The following is a 21,607-nucleotide window of genomic DNA, read 5'->3' as shown; positions in this document are numbered from 1 at the left end:
GGTTTTGTAAGCAGTCTGAGAGATACAGAGGCCCCAGCTAAGACAATGTTGCAGTGATCTGATCTGAGTGACAAAGGCGCGATCCTCTCTATGGGCGTGTTTGTTTTACCCTGCTGTTTCTGGTTCATTGATTGAACCGTTCACTCAGATCCATTTGTACAGCAAGCTATTCGAGGACAGCTTTCAATGGTAGAGGTGGAGTTGAGGTTTCCATGGAAATTTGGGGGGGGGGGTGTTTAAAAGGTCGGGACAGTGTGCAGTTGTCTGATTGACTGTTTGCTCATGGACCCCCAGCACCATGATTGGCCGGCGCAGAGTGGACATGAAAATCATTTAGGGGGTGAAACAGGGTAACGGGAGTTCAACTAAAAACAGCCTGAGGGGTGGGCAGTATCCCAGAAGATCCAGCTCTTATGAAGAGGGTCTTTCAGAAACGAGCCAATTGCGGACTGTTCTCTCAGGAAGAGGGCCAATCGCTGGCAGGCCTCTCACGAGCAGGACCAATCGCTGGTGGGAGAGAGCATAGCTAGAGCAGAGACAGAGGGTTGAGAGTGTGATAAATGCAATGGCATTTCTCACTGTGGTTCGGCCAAGAGAGGAGAGTGCGCTATGAGGTGTGAAAAGAGGAGTTGTCAGGATTGGAATGATTTTACCCTCCGAGCACTCGAACACTGTGTGTGATCACCGCCACCGAGTACAGTCAATACCATGGCAGAATATGAGCTCTGTGCTGTCTCTCTCCTCTCTTCCTCTATCTCTAAAGGTCCATGATAGTTTGTTTACTCTAGGTGATATGCTGTGGCAGGCAGTTGTAATGCGATAAAAAATGAATACGGTTCATTTGTGATTCAGCTTGTAATGTGTCTCACATGGAGAGAGTAAGGAATTGCAGGCTGAGAGGGAAGGAAAGAGGGAGCAAGCGGGAGAGAGAGAGAGGGAGAGAGAGACAGAGAGAAAGAGTTGTTTGTTGTGCTGGTGATCACACTGACTGCATGATTTATCTGCTGTGGCAATACAATACATTGTATTTGGTGTACCAAAAAAACCTAATTTGAATTTGAGAGAGAGATCACTAACTGTGGTAACTGTTTGCCTAAAACCTTATGAGGAGTTCCTTCTTTCCACAAACCCAAGATTTGAGTTTGCATGAGATTTTTTGCATGAATGTATTTCACATTTCATCTTTCAATTAGAAACAAAATGTTGAAAACAATAAGATCCTCCTCTTAAGAAAAGCCATGCTTATGCAAGAAATAAAAATAAGTGTGTGTGTGTGTGTGTGTGCGTGCGTGTGTGTGTGTGACTGTGTTACAGGGTTGTTACAAAGAGCAGGGTCAGGGAATGCTCTCATTGAATGATCTCACACTCCTGCTCACACTCCTTCTTTTACTCTTTTGCGCTACTCTTTTGTCACATTTCAGTTTACTTTTATTGGCATAACACACATACATTCATACTGCCAAAGCGTGTCCGCGGGAAAAAGAAGGAGTAATGATAATTCAGTAGCATGAGAATTCAGAAAAAGCAACTCACAGGTTCACCATGATATGAAATAATTCAGTGAAAATTCATTCTCTCTCCCCTGTCTCTCCCCCTTCCCTCTTCCTCTCTCTCAGGGCCGATGTTCTAGAGAGAACTGCAAGTACCTGCACCCTCCTCCGCACTTGAAGACTCAGCTGGAGATAAATGGGAGGAATAACCTGATCCAGCAGAAGAACATGGCCATGCTGGCACAGCAGATGCAGCTGGCCAATGCCATGATGCCAGGGACGCAGCTGCAGCCGGTGGTAAGGACAAACAGCCAATTACGCTTGCACCGCAGAACACGACAGCCAATCGCACTGCGCATTATAACGCTGGCAGCCAATCACACTACCTGAGGTGGGGCAAGGGAAGAGAGGGCTGAGGTTCAAGGGCTGATTCATATCTGCACAGACAGACACTATCCTCCTCCAAAACCCTCTCTGAATCTGTCTTTCTTTCTCTTTCTGTCTCCCCTCTTTCTCCCTTCCCCTTAAATTCCTTTGTTCTCTCTGCTCAGGAGATCAATATAAAGACGGCTGACCATGCATTTTTATATAACACGAGAATCCTCAAATGAAACGCAAATGGCAGTCCTTTCATTGTCATAATGGTGCATTTTCAAACACAGACATGTCCTTGATGTACACAGGGATCATTATCTTGTGAAACAAAAATGAGATACTCCTTTCTCTGGATATTCCTTTCTTCTCCAGTTTTTGAATCTCTATAGATTAAGAAAACTGCCATCAATCTCTGGGCAATCCTTGCTCTGTCTCCCTTGATATATGCCTTTGACATGTGAAATTAGCCGCATGCTGATGATGGAGCGCTGGAGCAGTTAAGCCTACCAAGATGCTGGGGAAAAAAAAAGATTCTATCTGGAACATGAAAAGCAGTTGATTCTCATACTGCAACTGAACAGCACAGGGGAGAGACTTTATTATTATACAAAGAGAGATTATTATTGTTATTGTATCACTTACTGCCCATTTGTAACCCTGCTTTGGCAAAAGTTGTGCAAGTATGGCACAAATTGAGAGTTGTATCTTTACAGAGAGACAGACAGATGGAGAGGAGCAGGGAGTAAGAGAAATAAATACAGAAAGAAAGAAAGAAAAAGAAAATTAAATAAAGAAAAAGACCACGGAGATCTCCTGCAGGAGAGAATTTCATTTATTTAGATTCCGTGCCTGGTGTGCTGTTGGTGATGACGCAGTGCGCACTAATGCCTCTGTAGACTCATGTGTTTTTGTTCATTTTGAAACTCTCATTAAAAGGGAAGACAGAGCCAGTCCTGAGAGAGGACCCACGCTCTACCCACTAAGCACTTAAACTTTCACTGCTGGTGCTTTTCAGCATTCTGACCTCTGACCCTGACATGTGCTTTGTGTCTGCCCTTAGCCCATGTTCTCGGTCACTCCGAGCCTGGCCACCAGCCCCAGTGCTGCGGCGGCCTTCAGCCCGTACCTGGGCCCCATGTCGCCTGGCCTGATGCAGGCGGAAATCCTGCCCAGCGCCCCCGTGCTGGTGACCGGCAGCCCCAACGTCCCCGTCCCCGCAGCTGCTACGGCCGCCGCCCAGAAACTCATGAGGACAGACAGGCTGGAGGTGAGACAAACTCAACAATCCCACAATGCACTGCTTCTGGCTTTCTATCAAGAATCTTCCCTTTGTTGTATCTTGTCTCTACAGTGGCATAGAATAGACAGAATTGACCCACACAGACATGCACGCACACACACACACACACACACACACACACGCACGCACACACACACGCAAACATTCTCTCTCTCTCACACACACACATACTACATGAAAAATTTTGGCTACATTTTTCCAGCACTAACTCTGTGGGTGTCTACGGAAATCTTTTTAAAGGCCTCTAAGCTATGAGCTCATCTTTCATCTTAGGCAGCAGATTACCCACCAATAATAATCTTAGTAACAGTGACAGGAAACAGGCACTGACCAATCATAGTCTTAGAATCACTCACTGGAAATGGTAGTCACTTGTGGTCAGTGGGGAGCACTGCCATCTGCTGCATGCTTTGTATAAATTGGGTGTTGCTGTATAAATTGATTTATTTATGTGTTGAGCTGTTTGTATAATTACATATCTAACAAATTCGTGAAAGCGGAATGGTGGTAAAAGATTAATGCTGTGTTTTGCTGTAATGGTATCTGTAGACTTTCATTACAACTCCTTCAAAGTCATGTTGGGTCATGCCAGGGGTTATTGTGTAATTGCAATGGAGTCAGTGCGAGTGTTTTTCCCAGCCCTGAAGCACACCCTCTTTGGGCTGCCATAGTGAACCAGCCTAGAAATAAGAGGGAAGTGACATCAGCGGGTATTATCTGCTGTGGGTGGGACTGAACTGTCAATCACACACAATGTCTTGGAATTGTGTGGGCACATGTTAATTCATACAAATGTATGTAAGTGTGTACTTATGTGTGTGTGTGTGTTTGTGTGTGTGAAATCTTAGCTGCTTACTGTAGCTCTCTCTTTCTCTCAGGTTTGCAGGGAGTACCAGCGGGGTAACTGTTCTCGGGGTGAGACGGACTGCCGGTTCGCCCACCCTGCCGACAGCACTATGATTGACACCAACGACAACACGGTGACGGTGTGCATGGACTACATCAAGGGCCGCTGCTCCCGGGAGAAGTGCAAGTACTTCCACCCCCCGGCCCACCTGCAGGCCAAAATCAAGGCCGCCCAGCACCAAGTCAACCAGGCTGCTGCCGCGGCAGCCATGGTAGGTACCGCGCTGCCCCCTCCCACCCCCCGGCAATGCCCCCAGCCCCAACCCGCCCTGCCTGGCCCAAACCTCCCCCTTGTCCCCTTACCCCCTCCCCCCATTGGCCCACAGCATATACCTTAGCCTCGGCAGTGCCTCCCTGTGTTACGTCATTAAGTGTCCCCCCCGCCCCCTGCCCCCAGAAACTGTAACAAGTTGTCCCTCAAGACCGAAATGCAAGCAGTGGCATGTGTGTGTCTCAAGGCAGCCATGATTACTGGAGTGTAATGAGATTTAATTATCCTATTTGTCTGAACCTCTTCTTCCACAACATGCTACGTTACTCCTCTCTTTCAAACTACTTTTTGCCTTGAGAAAAAAAGGGTAGAATGCTTTGTAGTTCTTGTTTTGTGGTAATGACGATAATATTCACAGTGAAAAGAGCCCAGTTCATGTAATGTAACTTATGGCCTGACAGTAATATTTCTCAGACTATAAAATGGTGAATAGCAGGTTATACTTGGATACATAACTTTGTTAAATAAATGATGTCAGGCCTGTAGACTCTAAAGTAACAGCAGCAGTACTTTTACTGAGCATGCTCAGTCTTGTTCTCCGTTGTATATTGCATTCCGATGATTTGTTTTTTTATTTGTTTTTTTTCTCACCTACCCGAAATGCACTGCTGCCCCCATGATGCACCTCTGCTTGCTGTTTATGTTAATGCGCTTGAACCCCATTGGCCCATTGCCATCATGTGCTCGCTGCCTGCTAATTAAGACTCAGTCGGCTGTCAAATCACTGAAGCGACCCCTCGAGGCAACCTTTGACCTGGTACTATGACCTTTCACCTTTTAGCTTGGCATGTTGCTTTATTGTAGTACAAGTTTTGACTAAAACATTGTTTTTTAAGATAGTTTTTCTTTTAAATTTCATTTATCAGGTGATAAATTGATTGTGGAATATTCCATTCATACACTAAACAAAACAATTCTATGTATATTTACATTCATGTAATGGTGAATGTCTATATGCTCACAATTCCATTGTCATGCTAGAATCTACAGTGTTACAAGGAAAGACCACAATCACCTCATCACCTGTAGTCTATCTAACTATGTATCGAGAGGGTGGGTTAAATGGTGTTCATAATTCTAAATTCTGTGTGGTGGCATGGATCTAGTTTATGAGTATTCAAATGTTTAGTATTCAGATATCTTGCATGTATTGTTTCCAGTTTTGCATGTCTAATTTGGGGACTTCTGGGAGGGCTGAAGGGCTTTGTTCTTTGTTTGTAGAGATATCTCGCTCCTGAGACAGAATTAACATGCCTTTTACTGTTAATCAAGGAGCAAGCACTGCAGCTTTTCTGCTTAATGCTTTTTATTGATACCTTCTGTGATGTTAATAATTATTAGAATTACTATTGCTGTTGTTAATATTAAAATATGAAACTGCATTTTAAAATACAGCTGCAAACATTATTTTTTGTTGTCCTAGTGCAATGCTTTGTTATTTTGCATTATTGTCAGTGATATTAATGTCTTAGCTGTTAATATTGCCATAGAGGTCACTGTAATGGTGATGATTCTTATTGCGTTATTGCTATCAATACTGACAGTACTGCTCAGTCAGCTCCATTGCCTTGCTTCTGCAATAATATACAGTGTATGTACAGAGCAGTGCTTGCCTGCTGGCTGCTGAAGAAGGTGATATCATGTTATTGTCCTCTAACAACAATTATTTTACTCTCTTTTCTCTTTTACTTTTACTCCACTTCTGATCCGCCCCCCCTCCCTCCCACCCACCCTATCGCTCTGGCTGGTTGGCAGGGAATGCCGCCCGCCGTCATGCCACCCTTACCAAAGAGACCTGCGCTTGAAAAAACCAATGGTGCCACGGCCATGTTTAACGCTGGCATGTTCCAGTACCAACAGGCCCTTGCCAACATGCAGTTTCAGCAGCACGCTGCCTTTATACCATCAGGTAGGGCCCCCTGCTGCCCCCGACCTCTAACCTCTGACCCCTGACCTCTGCTTCTGTGTCTGACCTGGCTTTGGCAGACAGGAGGAGAGCATGCATACATACACACATAAACACACATACACAAAATCTCATCAAGAGAAACATTGACCAAAGCTTTGAAGGCTTGTTGTTTCTTCTTTTCGGTTTGTTTCTGTGGCTTCTAGGGTTCGGTGGAAGTTTAAAATATATTTCATTTTAGCTCATATATGATCTTTTTAAAAGAAATGCCAGGCAGATTTGAGAGAAGGCAGAAAAATGGTTAAGAGTTGTGGTTTCATGGCTTTGCTCTGTGTTAAGAGAGGCAACTGAATGTGGTGTGGACTCAGTCCAGAGGGGACAATTCTGCTGTCCCGCAGTGTGCTTCACAGGGTCTTCTCCTGTCAGGGAGGGGGTCAGAGTTAAGTGTCTGCCTTCCAGGGAGCAGAGAGGGAGTGAGCACTGTGTAGCAGCTGTTCACAAGAGAAACTGTCAGAGCGCTACAGAGTCTGGCTTTGGGATCACTGCAGAACGCTCTGTTGTACTCTACCTATCAAACGCAGCCGTGGTGACATCACTCCAATAAGCCACATTGCCCTAGACCTCCTGCTGAATCTATTAGTGTTGTCACTCATGTCCTGGAAGACATGTCTTTGTACGATCCTGTTGTCATTGACTGAGTTCTGTGGTAAGCTGACCTATCCTTTCTGTGAGGACTGACTAGGCGCTTTTACTGAAGGAGAGTTTCTGGGGCTTTGTTTAAGTGTTTTGGACCCTGCAATTGCTTTACATTGCTATCCTCTTTGTTGCTGTCTCTCTGTTTGGGTGTGTGTAAGCGCGAATGTGAGTAAGTATGAGTGTGTAAATGAAAATAATTAAAACCATTGCCAATATTAGACTGTTTGCTATATATCCTTCTTTGCACATTGCACTATTAACACTTTGTTTTTGCTGTTGCAAAAATACACCTTTGAGTTGTGCATTATGCTCCAGGTAGAATGTGCCACCAAGCACTGACCCAGGATCAGCTAAATCAATCCTAATCTTAACCTTCACACCACCACCTGAAACTGATCAGTGTCAGTGCCTGGGGTCACTATCTGTCTACACTACTACACCTATTAATTCATTGACTGATAGTGCTTTAATGAAAATCCTACTGTTCCCGTAACAATGTTCTCTTCCTTGTTTATTTCTGTATTCTAATTACCCTTGGTATGGGCTGCTGTGATTCTTCTCCTTTTCCAATCCACTTCCTGTTGCAATGCATGATGGGCAGGCTCAATATTGTGCATGACACCAGCAACAAGTGTTGGTAGGTGCCGGCTTTCTCTCTTTATTACCTTAAAGCCTTTTCGGTTTCTCACACTCCCTCAAACGGCTTCTCTGAGTGTCATAGAGTCACTTTCATTCACTAACACCCATCGGTTCAATCTGTAATCTGACATCTAATTGACATATCACATCCTTCAAATCGGAAAGCCTTTTATCAGCCTTTGTATACGCCCTTGGTTCAGTGACTGTTCAATGAGTTTTTTGGTGGCGTGTGAGAGATGGATAAAGAACTGGTTATGCAAAATAAGTTGTGAAATATATATGCTCCAAATACAGGCAGTCCCCATTTCATGCTGGCCTGTTGTTAGGCAATACGTGTATACCACATTAGTAAAAATGCAGGCATTAATTTTGACAGAAAAATGTTCAACAGAAAAATTTAAGTAGAGGCAAGAGAGTAAGAAAAAGAGGCAGGAATGCCAGCAAAGTAACAACAGAACAATAATTTCCCAGTGGGCCGTTTTTGTTTTTTGTCATGCTGTCTTTCTTATTTTTCCCCTGTTTGTAGTGTTGCCTCTTTGGAAAGAGAGAGAATTCAATTCTTGGTTATCCAGTTCATCATGTGCTTTCCAGCACAGTCATACACATGGGGACTGCCTGTACATATATATATATACATATACATATATACACACACACATTAGGGCTGGACTGTAGTCAAGTAATTGGACCGATTAACCAAATAAGTGCTGCAAAGGTTAATTGGACTAAGAGGTCAGAAAGAGAATGTAAGAGAAAACTTTTTTGGGTGTGTGCCTTATTTGCAGATGAAAACTTAATATGACAAATACACGAGACAACATCATCAACAGATCTGATCAATCAACAATACAATACACACACACACACACACATATGTATATGACACATACACACACACGCACACACACACACACACACACACACACACACACAGATATGTTGTATTTTCCAGGTATTCTTTTTTATTATTATTATGGTTTGAGGTACATAATTCAAAGGTCCAAGGTACTTCCATCAACTGTTGAATATGTCAATTGCATGGTAGCAAACTGCTAATTACTTTATTTGATAACTTAAAGAGGTAGATATGTCCTATTTTCCTGTGTGGTACCCTTCTCGGAATTTCACTCCTCTGCTAAGCTGCCTGATTGCTTGTCAGTTTGCTGGTGATGTTTACCTCTGTAATGTGTCACATGGCTTATCCCTGGTGTAACCACGCCTAGCCCCCTCCACCCCCTCCCCAATGCTCCCTTTACTTCCCGTTTGCCTTTGAACCCATATTGCTACACTCCTCTGTACGTTTGCTTATATGATTTTCCCTCCAAAAAGTTCCCATGATGCACGGTGCTACGCCAGCCACTGTGTCTGCAGCAACCACATCTGCCACAAGTGTTCCCTTCGCAACCGCCACAGCCAATCAGGTTTGCTCCTTTACTGCTTTGTCTCTCCGTACAAACCCTTTGGGCCAATTGGTGCTTCACTCTTACTGCTGGGAATGGGGCAGGGCGGGGCGTTGCGTTGCAGGGGTGGGGCGGGTGACCTCCCACTTGTTGGCCTTCACTTACATGATTGTATGACACCATTAGTCTGGGCACTACATGCACCCACACCACATATAGGGTGTGTTTTACACTTAGATACAGTTGTACTTTGCCCTCACATACTGTAGACTGGAATTCAATCAGAACATGAACACACCTCCGTTTCACCAATTCAGTAAGCTGCTATTGATGACAATACTGTTGTCTGGTCAGTTGCAGCAAGTACTTCAGTTAACATTTTTTTGTGATTTTTTTTATGTTTCCAAACAATACCGACAAACAGAACTGTAGAATTATGCAGCTGAGCCTTTTCTTTTTCACTTAAGTTTGAAAGTAATTTTGGACAAATAGAAGGCACATCCGCTAGAGGAGCTTTACTGTAAGGCTTAACTGCTATGTATAATTCACCATATTAATCTTGATTTTTTTTGTCCTTTCTCATTTTGAGGACTCTTCCTTATCAAAGTTGACTACCCACGAATACATGCAGTTGGTATGTATGCGGTAGTTTTTTTTTTTGTTTTACAGCGATATGTATGTGCAACATTTGCAGTCTGTTCAGTTTTTTCGGCACAGCTTTGGGTTTTTTTTTTTTCGCCTGCTGTGAAAGTTGACATACTTTTGCCTAACACCCCCATTGGCTCGTCCGTTTAAGACCTCGCGCAGAGCGCCATTTTCGCCAAAGCAGGAGGACATGAAGACGCGTTCGCTTCCAGCACTGAGTGCAGTCAGAAATAGAGGTGTTGCTGTTATCAGTTGTTAACACGAGACGACGGTTGAGGCCTCATACACAGAAAGGCGGTACTCTTTCACACAGATAAAGCAGACAAAGCCCTCACACACACTGCTGGAGCTGTCAGTGTATTTCTATACATTTCTATGGCTGTGGCTTCACTCCAGATATGTCTCAGCGCAGTTCTGAGGCTCCTAAACACTGTGCGGGTCAACAAGGAGGCCGGGTGTGCATGGGGCACTGCTGACCCTTATCCTCCCTTTTCCCTCAGTCAGCTTTTGACACCAGTCACCGTCACTCCGCACAGAATAACCCACCTCGTACGTGTTAGCTGATTGGTTTTGTGTCTAAGACGTTGCGGTTCGACTTCGGTTTCGTTTTGGTTTGAATCAATGACTTTGCAATGACTTTGCATTGCTTGGTCATTCAGCAAGTAGGAACATGCTTTGTGAAAGTGCTGGACCTGTAATGAACTGTATGTGTGGTTTTGTTTTAAAATATTTTTTTCCTCCCCAAAAAATGTAACAGCAGGTGTTTTAACTAATCACTCATTTCCCCCCCCTTCTCTTCAGATTCCAATAATATCTGCAGATCATCTGACTAGTCACAAGTATCTGACTCAGATGTAGGAGTTCCATTAGAACAGTAAGTTTCTCTGTGTTTCTGTCTGTCTGCATGTCTCTTTCTGTCTGTCTTCAAGCTGCGAATTTGTGTCTGACTAGTACTATTAAATGCATACTATTAAATTTGCCTTCAGAGAACTATTCAATTTATGCCCATATTGCAGTCACTTGTCATAAAACAGCTGCCGTGTACATCTTAAGACATGTATTTCAGAGCGGGTTTGGAAAACACAAGTAGAAAACACTTAAGCTTATCGTTATGCCGCAAGCATCTGTTATTCATTTAAATCAAATGTTTGTCAATGTTTTACCATACTGCTATGTACATTGACTGTAGTACAAGATTGTGTCAGGCTTGATATCTGGCCATCAAGCTTGGCACCTCACAAGAACTTGGGAGTGCACGTGTAGTACTGTCTGCTGTCTGAGCTCCGTGAGGCGAAATGCTTTTTTTTTGATGGCACGCTTCTCTCTGACAGATCATATGAGAGTGTGCGATGAGAGTGTGGGATGGACAGGAACAAGCTCCGCCTCTCAGCTGGTGTTCCATCCCAGGTCATGCATGCTAACTTCACGGGGGGAGCGAGGCGGAGGACATGTGTAGGCCCCATACACACGCCACCTTTACATACTGTGTCTCCAGCCAACCCTTCGGCTGAGGCAAACTGTGTTGTTTACATTACTGTCTGCCTTTCTATTTGCTGTGGGTGGCATGCATCTACACATGTGTGTTGGACACAAAAGAAAAAAAAATGTACTTAAAATCCTCCAACATACACGTGCAATGCCGCAGGGTTGACTGTTGGTGTTGCCGTGTCTAAATGTACACAGTATTGGTACGTCAGTAGACCAAGAAATATTTCTTTTTTCTTTGTTTGATTTCAATTGATAGATTTTTTATGGTTTACAAAAGAACACTGATGCACCTTGTGTTTAAAATAAAAACAGAAAAACTTACAAAGTAAAAAAAAAAAACTTAAATAAAAAAAAATTTAAAAAAAAACAACAACAAAAAACCCAACCTAGCGCCATATTAGATGAAAACCGTCAGGCAGTATTCTCAACTAGATCTAGCGAACTAGATTGTAAGCGGCGGCGAAAAAGACAGATGAATGTTTTGGGGAAAAAAAAAACAAATACACACATGACTTGTGTACTTTTTAAAAGCACATCTGAGTTTTAATGACCATGCTGTGGGCTCCACGTCCAAGTGCCATAGACTGTACATCCAAAACAAAAAAAAAAAAAGATGAGTGTTATTCCTGCAGTGTTATTGTGTTCATCCAAGCGCCACGTTTTATACTTTTTATTTTATTGTTTTGTACATGTCTCATTTTGTTTTTGTGTCCGTGCCATTTTTCTTCTCGGTTTTTTGGAGGGAGCCCTCTCACGTTCTCACGCGGTCCACCGCAGCACTTTTCGTGTTCGGTTCAGTTCAGGAGCTTGGCCAGAGCGTGTCCTCTTTCCTCCTTTTTTCCCTTCGTGTTTACCCTCTCTTTACCCTCCCCGAACCCCCCCACCCCCAGTTTTCCCCATTCGTGCTCAGTTGCCATTTTGTTTTTATGAGGCTGACGGTGTGGGGGTAGTGAAGGGCTGGGCGTGGCTCTGTGTGAAGGAGAAGTCCCTGGACTCTAAAGAGTTGTGCGCAGAGGTCTGGTGCTGTGGGCCTAATGTCGCATCACAGTCTTGCTCCGCGGCGGGTGGGATTCTAAAAACACAGCTGAAAGAAGCTCTGTCCAAAAAAAAAAACAAAAACGATGCATGATATACCAAATTGAGTTGGATGGGATATGTATCTGGGTCAATTTTTATATGTGATTTTACTTTGGTGTTACAATTATATTGTTGTTGTTGCTTATTATCGTTTTTATTATTTTTTTAAGAGTTCATACATATAGCCTGAGAACGCCTTCGAGATGAATACATCAGAAAAATAGATGTGTGTTCTTTATTATGAGTTCAACCAAAGGTGTTTTTAATTTTCCTTTTTTTAAGGTTTGTTTGACAAGTTTGGGTTGGATAGTGGAGCTCTGTTTAGCAGTTTGCTGATGTATGGCCAAATTCCAGAGGGTTGTGTAAGGAAGTGGGAAAGGGAGGGATTCAGTTCTTGAACCCTCTGAACTTCCCAGTGCACTATGGGTAACTCAGTATGGCTCTGATGCGTGCCCTACAAAAAAGTCATATAGGTTCAAATATGAAATCCGAAATGTAACTAATGTTTTTTTTTAAGGTCAAGATCAACTGCACATATTACAAAATATATCAGTTGTCATTGTTCCCGGTAATTTCATGCATGTATTGTACAATATATTGTCAATCGAGTAAATTGTGAAATATATTGCACAGTGAATGCATAGAACTGCAAATATGACAATGACAATTAATACATTTTGTAATGTTTGCCATCTTTTTTAGCTGTATAAAAATGTATTCCTTATGTTTGGGATTTCATGTTTGCTGTACATTGCCGTATATTACTTTTTGCTTAGGGTGTTATGGTGCAGGGATGAGGTGTATATTTAGTGATTGTTCTGTACCTCTCTTATAGCCTTAGATTAAATTGTGGGTTCAGACCCATTCCATGTCATTTCAATCATGATGTGGGTTATAAACTGTTTAAATGTTTTATTATAGGTCTTACTGATAGAAGTTTAGTTTTCTCTCATTACACTTATTGATTTACTTTTTACTTGTTTCTCACATTTTATTTGGACATTTCATGTATCTCTAAGGTTGATTTTAATATTTTGAGTGTTTTTGTCTTACTGTGTTATACTTAACATTATCAGATGACTTTTGTAGTATACAAAAGACACCATCACCCCCGCCCCCTCCTACCCCTTTTTGTGTTCATCACATCATATTCATAGTTTTAGGTTTATTTGTAGTGTGGATTTGTTAGTGTTCACTAAATGATTTTTATTTGTAGTGAAATGTAAGAATGTCTGACATTTTTCCTGTCTGTTGAAATACTTTGAACAAAGATCTTTTATATGGATTTATCTTACAACCAGGAAAGAGAGAAGTTTAGCTGTTGCTGTGGCAACAAGTCTGGCTGAAAATTGAATAATATTTGAACGAATTATTATGTTTTTTAACTAGTCACTATTATGGGAAAGTATAAATAATAATAAAAATTAGTTTGCAGAGTAAACATTATTTTCTACTGTATCCATAAAAAAACTATTGCTTAATATTTCTAAAATCCCTGGATGCTAGGAGGTTTATAGAAGCACACAGTACAAGCTCTTTCAGCCATATCTGTCTCACCCTAACACAAGTATGTGTGAATTTCTTCCTCACAATGGGGTGGGTGGGTGGAGACTGGAGACTGGGTGGAGTTAGGACAACCAAACTGTATCTTAGTAACAGCGTAAATTATGCTGTCAGCCATGTAACAATCAACCCTCAAACATCAGAGATAAAACACCTTGGTAAATCAAATAAAACATGATACACATAGGCTGCGATCCAGTGTTCCTGCAATAAGAACAAATAATTTAAAATCCTGGTTAAAGTGCACATAAATTTCTGTAAACTAACTTGATTAAATTAACTCTTGGTTGGTTGTCATTTATTTGTCAATTGGCCTTATTTTGACATCATTGCCTAATATTGACATCTAATATTGCAGTGCACTGGTGGAATTGATTAACATGATTTGTCTCTCATTTGCACACAATAGTGTTTTCTTTTTGGCACATTGTTAAAGCTACTTCTCCTGGTTCTCTGGTGTCCACTGACTTCACAGCATGATTGGATGATACAAATTTGGGAGGATCAGCAAAATCCTTCCCAGTATGAATATTGACAGTCATGCAGAAGTCTGAGAAATTATCAGGATGTCAGAAAAGGTCCCTGTTAAACTGAATGAGAGCCAGTTTAATTTTTTTGCAAGAATGTCTGAAACCCACATGCCAATCCAAGCTGGAAACACTGACACGCAGCAGGTGATGACAGAAGAACATGGTACTGTCTCCTTCTATAGACCTCCTCGTTGGATGTCAGGCCTAATCGGCGAATCTCTGAAGCTTTAGTAAACTATCGTTGAGCGCCGGTTACGCCCGCGAACAAGCGAGTCAGGACCTTAAGGACGAAGGTTGACTTTTTGCACTTCTGTATATAGTCAAAAAAAGAAAGATAAAATTATAATATTGAGATCTTATTTTGAATAAAAAAAGGTATATAATTGTATGGAATTTTGTTAGGTTAATTTAAAAGTAAATTAAAATGAAAACGAAAGACCGGCTCAAACAAAACTTGCTTGCAGAAGCATGGTGGAGTCTCACTCTGCCTCTTTCAGAAAAGGCGACACGTTCCTCTGCTTTCGTGCCAGCGGCTTGTAGTTCGCCAGGAGCCCTCCAGGGGGAGGTAAACTCCGCCCTCGCCAGACGTGACCCGACAGGTAGCGCGCGGCCCCCCCTTAACTGCCGTACCATAGGCCTCACTGGGTCACGCCCAGCTGGGTCCTGCCCACACAACAGGTTCCATTCCTTATTTTAGTACAAACATACAGACATTTAGTTGCATGCTAAAAACAAAAATAAAAATAAAAATAAAAATGACATACTAAATAAAATTCAAATATTTGATACCACAAAACATATTTAAGATATACAGCATAATATAAATATAATGGGCTTAGAGTAGGTATAAAAATAAAGTGGTTTACCATACCTAATGGAGAAGTTGACAAAGTCTTAGATAAAGCACACTCAACATGGTCAAATCTGATTTGCCCAGAAATGACATGTGATGCACCTGAGCCAATCAGATTGCTACATGTTGGAGCATTTGCTTTGATATAACAGCAACAACGGTGACAACAAAACAACCTGGATGCTCACTTCCTTCACCTTTAGATTAAAAGCAGGCAGACGTGCACTATTACTGCAGAGGTCACATGACAAAGCTCTTCTAATCTGGCAACTGTGCTTTCAGCAGATGAACCAACAAGCAAAACGTATGAATACGTATTAAAAGGAATGAATGTACTATCTCTGGTAAAGAACAATTCCTCATGTCTGTTGCAATTTGCTTATTTAAAACTACAGAACCAAAGCTCCATTTCCCCCCTGACAGAATCAGCAATATTTCTCGCTGGTTTGCTCTGATAGTCTTACAGCCAAACGCAATGATCTCTCTTCATCTGCTCAAAGTGCACATGCCAGGAATTTTAATACTGTGTAATCAGAGACTTACATTTTTGCTTGTAGTTGCTATAATATAATGTATTATGTCTTCAGCTGCCATTTGTTTTTTGCTAATATTCTCATTAATGCTTGCTGTTATGAATAAAAAAGAAACAAAAAAAACCATAAAACAAAATAAAAGTGGATTTGCTGTAAAAAATCAAATAAAAAATAAATCTCCTGCTGTCTCATTTATTTCTTGCATTCTTCCTAATAGTACCTCCTATGAGATGAGCACTGTCATTTGCTTGATGCTAAGAAAAGGGTGGTAGTTTTCAACTTATTTTCCACATATGTGCACATTAAACCAGTTGATAAAGCAGTTTATGTTAAAGGGTATTGATTAATAATACATTTGTTTTGGGCCTAGAACAATGAATTGAATGACTAAAAGCACTGAGTTAGTGTAAGAGGCAAGTATTAACAACATAATATGAACAATCTTTGGCACATTTATCTTTATATTTTGTAAAAACAACTCCAGACACACACTTCTACCTTCAATGACTTAAAATGGATCATTAAGGGGTAACATGGGTAATTAATGATGTCAAATACAAATCTGTACTTAATTAAAGACTCACTCAAACCTAATTAGTTAAGAGCACAGCTTGAATGCACAAATGCATGCACGCACACACATATACACACATACAGACACTGAACAACATGAGCCCTGGGATACTACAGGAGCAGGATTGAAAAACACTTTATTGGTATTATAATGCCATCTAGTGGAAAACTGTGGTAACGCTGATAGACGAGGGAGATACCCTGTGTTTACCTCATAGATCACAATACAGTAAGCCTGAAACAGTGAAGTGACATAGGTTGATGTCATGGTTAGTACATTTGTGAGTACTAGATTATTACACACTAATCCCAGTTTTCCTGTGAATGTTTCTGGCCAGTTAGCTGGTTGTTGCAAAGTGAGTTTCTGGTAGCCTGCATGACTGAAACATTAATTAGATGTCATTCATGAGCAGGGTATGTACACGGGTGCAGGTGGTCTCTTGCTTTGATCCATACTTTTTTGTACTCAGATCAGGATGGTCACATTATTTTTTATATTCAGAACAGGTGTTCTGCGAATCCAGTAATCTTTATAGTATAAACCAAACTAATTATCAGTTTTTTTTCAGTCCATCCAGATGGTATAAAGATCATTTGATCTGCACAGTGCCTGGTCTGATGTCCTTCAGCAAGTAGCTTGTTTTAATGCGAGCCCTGTGTGAGTCAGTGGTTTTGTAGCCACAGAGCCATACATGCTCTGATGTGCAGACAGCCTTTGAGCACCATTGTGAGTCTGTTAGAAGTCTGCTATAATTATTTCATTACTTATTTGATTGGCAGACACTTTTATCCAGACAGACTCACAGATCCACATAACATCCATTAATGTAGTTGGATACATACTGGAGCAATACATGGTAGGTTCTTGGTTCAAGTAGTGTCATACACAGAAATCAAGCTGCCTATTTAACCACTATGCTGCCTTACACAATTGTCTCCCCATTACGCATTAATACACCTGATATCACCATCCCAGTGCCTTACAACAAGCTGAAAAAGATTTGCTCTCTAGGCCATAATTAATACGTTCTATGCACACCGATGTGTTAATTATGGAGGCAGTTCTCTCTTCATGCCCTCCTTATATAATTGCATCTATTTCTTCTCAATGCTGAGGTATATAAATACCCAGTGTTAAAGGGAAGCAATACAGAGGCTACAGTAGTCACAGGTGGGTATTATAATAGTGCAGTGATTCTAGTTTGAATACTGTTGTACTGTGCAGCAATGTCCTCTAGAGGTCAGGAGAAAGACAACCACTAGAATTGGGAAAATAATATCACAAGCTATGTCTTCTGCCACAACTTCTACCCCACTGCTATTTCTACTACAACAAAGCAGGAGTCAAATACGCTTGAAAACTTGGATTGCATACTTTACTTCAACAATAAAAGATTTGAATTGGCTCTTGGGTGAGGAGGAGGTTTTATCACAGATGTTGTGAAGAGCAGTATTTTACTGGGGAAGGAAGTTGCTAAACTGGAATCTCTTGATTCATGATCTCTAAACTCCATTTCCTGAGGCTTCTGCTATCTCCCGGGTCCTACACGTAAGTGTGCTGGAGCCAGTGAGTGATGCAAATGACAGACAGCCCTTGTGTTAAACAGGAAGAATCACAGGACAACTGGAAGCTGAATCACCACATCACAAAAGCCTATGAGCAGTATTATTCCTGAAAAAGCAAGCAACATGGAGGTACACATTCATGTGGTCAGACACATATAGTCAGGCGCTCATACATGCACTCTCATGTAAACACACAGCACATACAATGGGTTTTTCCCCCCATGTAAGTGCCTCAGGCCCTCATTCCCTGATATCACCAGCATTCACAAAGAGCAAACTGAAAAGCATGAAAACATGCTGTATCTGACATTGGAGTCACACGCTAATACGCTAAGTGTAATAACCACTCTATTGTCTTAAAGGGGATCGCCTGGGAAATGCAACACAGTAAGTAAGGAGATCCTGCTGTTTTTCTCATTGATGCTGTCATGTGAAGAGACACACAGGGGAGGGTGGTCCAAAAGGCTTGAACCCCCCAAAGGCGTGACATTCCTACTGCAATAAAACACTCTGGCTGCCTTTGCGAAGGGACCCCTGACTGGCCAATCAACAGCTGCTCATTAAATCTTTGTGTGTGTGTGAGTGAGGCCATTGCTGATGCACACACACAGTGTTCAGCAAGTGAGAAATTTGAGAGCCATTAGTATTACTGTTGTTATTGTTATTACTATTATTATACTACATGTATATGGAATGATTATATGTATCAGGCATAATAATAACAACTATAATAACAACAGTAACAACAGTAAAACTAATGGCCCATAGATTTCTCGCATGCTGCACATGGTGTCTGTGCATTGAAAAATTCAGATTTTATGCTTAATCAGCATGTATTAAATACTTTCATTTTTAAAATACAAATAATTAGCATCCTTCCTTACAAAGAACTCACTGTCAGATGTGTCGCAAGACATGTTGAGAGATCACTTCCCTCAGCTTTGGCCAGTTTGACTCTGAGGGTCGCCATAATGACTCAGACTTAAACTCGATTATTTGTTTGCAGATATTACTGACCAAATGAGACAAATATTTAGTTTTAACCAAGCCACTTTTGTTGCACCCCCACTCAACAACTCGTAATTTTCACAAAATTTATTTAAGCTCGACCACAAATCACAATGAAAGTGTCTACCCCCAATAATGGCAAACAGAAGAGGTCAGAACAGAACAGGTTATATATAAAATCTCTTGTTCTAGCATGAATATTACTCCTAAAACGTGTCAAAGGAGGTGTGGTTGCCACTTGAGTTAGTTTACAGGAGTTTTAACCCGTTTCCGACGAGCTCATTACTGCGCCTTTAAGAAACGAAGCTGGAGCCTCCACTCGTGACGTGAAGACGCCGCTGCGCTGTGAGTCTGTGGGCAGGAAGCGCGTGCGAGAGAGCGAGCGCGTTGATCACACTCCCTGCGCAGGGAACAGCAGGGTTTGAACATGTCACATTTCTGATGCTGTGGCACGGTCGAATACCCATACATTATCACCCAAAGAACAGATCGTGCAAGCCAACCCCCCAGAATCCTTAGACCGGGGTCGAAAACGGCATTCGGAGAGTGGTGGAGCGGCTTGCAGTTTGAGCACATCGGGGTGGCCAGCGTGTAGGAAGCGCAGTCGAGAAGAAGGCAAGGGGGAGAGTGACTGTTTTCAGAAGCCATGAGAGAATACAAAGTAGTCGTGCTGGGCTCTGGCGGAGTGGGGAAATCAGCACTGACCGTGCAGTTTGTAACTGGATCATTTATAGAAAAATACGATCCAACGATCGAAGATTTCTATAGAAAGGAGATAGAAGTGGATTCGTCGCCCTCGGTACTGGAAATCTTGGACACGGCGGGGACCGAACAGTTCGCTTCCATGAGAGATCTGTATATAAAAAACGGGCAGGGCTTTATTTTGGTCTACAGCCTGGTGAACCAGCAGAGCTTTCAGGATATCAAACCAATGAGGGATCAAATCATCCGAGTGAAAAGGTACGAGCGGGTGCCCATGATCTTAGTGGGGAACAAGGTGGATTTGGAAGGCGAGAGAGAGGTCTCCTCCGTGGAAGGCAAGGCTCTGGCGGAGGACTGGAATTGTCCGTTCATGGAAACTTCAGCCAAAAATAAAGGCTCGGTGGACGAACTGTTTGCAGAGATTGTTAGACAAATGAACTATGCTTCAGCGCCAAATGGGGAAGACCAGTGCTGCTCTTGTGCTATTCTTTAAGGTCATTTTATTTTTTCATATAGTATGGTTGGGTGACTGACTAATAATACAACTGAAAAAACTACGGCAGGATCGGAAGCTAAAAGTTTGCCTAAACCAACAAAACTAAATTTAAGTGTAAAAAAGTTGACTGTCGTCAGTATTTGAAAGTGTCCTGCTGTCTTGCACACTCCTATTACAAAAAGACAATTATTTAAAAATAAGTGTTTACATGGCAGAATACTTGAATGTCTCTGGATATTAAGAAACATACAATCAAATGAACATTTTCCATTTTGAAAACGTTGTCCGGTGCCTACACGGGGATATTTCATTTAACATGTAAACAGACCAACACGTTTTCTCCTGTTTCTTTTTGGGGAGGGTGAGGCGCGTATTCGTGACTTGTGTAGAATCCCGGACATCTACTGGGTGAACGACAGCAAGGGGAGGAAGTGCTTTTCCGAAGCATCCCTCCTCTGGTGATTCCCGGATATGGATAGCTCTTCTGGAAATCGGCTTGGCTGCAGTGCTTGTCGCACTCAAAACTTTTCAAACTGCTGTCTGCAAGCCCAGTGTGGCGGACCTTGAACTTTAGTTTTATCCTGCACTCTGAACAAGAACTAGACCAACCATTGGAGGTCGGCGTGAACGTTTATGTAAAGAGAAGGAATTACGATAAAGCAAAAGTTATATTTGTACCAGCTGCATACCTTTTTGGAATACAAATGATATTTTCCATTCGCGAAACGTAAATTGAAAAGTTTTGTTTTATTTTTAATCCTGCTGGTGAAGTTAAAATATGAAACTTAAGCTTCCGCTGACTACGAGTGCCACCCTCCCTTCCGCTTGCTGGAGGACCTTACGTTACTGTCGTGACGTGGGGACTTCGACAACCCCCTCCCCTTAACGTCAAGTGCCTTCCAACAGTCAGCTGTTCTGCTTTAGTGCCAACCCGAGAGAGTATCCACAAGAATTTCATAAAATGGCGAGGACAGACTACTGAACCCATTCACTTTGGTTGATCTCATTGAGGGGTGGGGGTAATCGAGGCAAAAAGGTCTATTGTTACTGGAGTTTTCCTCTGTTTGAAATATCTACCTTTCAGTATGGCATTTGAAATGTAAGTTGTGTGTCTGGCCAAGGTTTGGTCTACATTCAGATAAAAACAATTCCCAGGTACTGTTTTAACCCCGGGCTTAACAATACCAAACCACTTCTCTTCCTTGGCCAGCTGGGAATTAAACAAAAAATGTTGTTTTTATTTCTGTTTTAACAAAATGTGATGTACCATAGAAATTCTAACCTGATTGTAATTATGATTTCAGACCAGCCTTTTAACAGCTGTTTGTCTGTCTGGTTAAAGACTTTTAATACAAATTGCATTTTTATATAAAAAAAGGTGATGTGGATTTGTGTTCTGTTATTTTGTGTGATGGCAATCCTCCATGTTGTTAGACTATATCATGTTATGGGGTGCAGTGCTAGTGTTTGGGTGGGGGGTTTGGAACATGTGTGTGGTGTCCAGGCTTGTTTTGGGGGAGCAGTGCTTGCCCAGGCCTGTGCTCCCATGCTGACTTCTCTGCAATAGGTGTCACCACGACGACACCACGG

General features: G+C 41.9%; 2 protein-coding genes across 10 annotated transcripts in view; both read left to right on the top strand.

Annotated features, from left to right (window-relative positions):
- The window catches only part of LOC118795534 (muscleblind-like protein 1), a 44,085-nt gene extending 32,630 nt beyond the window's left edge, over positions 1–11,455 (top strand). For 3 of the 9 annotated variants that reach the window (XM_036554093.1, XM_036554094.1, XM_036554095.1), the window contains exons 3-12: positions 1,617–1,787; positions 2,926–3,132; positions 4,044–4,283; positions 5,046–5,099; positions 6,098–6,251; positions 7,546–7,581; positions 8,913–9,004; positions 9,573–9,617; positions 10,430–10,502; positions 10,960–11,455. In XM_036554093.1, coding sequence (XP_036409986.1) covers positions 1,617–1,787; positions 2,926–3,132; positions 4,044–4,283; positions 5,046–5,099; positions 6,098–6,251; positions 7,546–7,581; positions 8,913–9,004; positions 9,573–9,617; positions 10,430–10,486 — 1,056 coding nt within the window. In that variant the 3' untranslated portion in view covers positions 10,487–10,502; positions 10,960–11,455. The remainder of the gene's footprint in view (positions 1–1,616; positions 1,788–2,925; positions 3,133–4,043; positions 4,284–5,045; positions 5,100–6,097; positions 6,252–7,545; positions 7,582–8,912; positions 9,005–9,572; positions 9,618–10,429; positions 10,503–10,959) is intronic. The other 6 variants (XM_036554096.1, XM_036554097.1, XM_036554098.1 and 3 more) reach the window with 6 other exon arrangements.
- Positions 11,456–19,141: 7,686 nt separating this feature from the next.
- Positions 19,142–21,320, top strand: LOC118795536 (ras-related protein Rap-2b-like). Its single transcript, XM_036554102.1, has one exon. It carries the CDS (start codon positions 19,466–19,468, stop codon positions 20,012–20,014), a length of 549 nt encoding a protein of 182 aa, XP_036409995.1. The 5' UTR covers positions 19,142–19,465; the 3' UTR covers positions 20,015–21,320.
- The last annotated feature ends 287 nt before the right edge of the window (positions 21,321–21,607 follow it).

This window comes from Megalops cyprinoides, chromosome 20, assembly GCF_013368585.1.
Source record: "Megalops cyprinoides isolate fMegCyp1 chromosome 20, fMegCyp1.pri, whole genome shotgun sequence".
NCBI classification, from domain to species: Eukaryota; Metazoa; Chordata; class Actinopteri; order Elopiformes; family Megalopidae; genus Megalops; species Megalops cyprinoides.
This window is presented reverse-complemented; position numbering and strand designations above follow the sequence as displayed.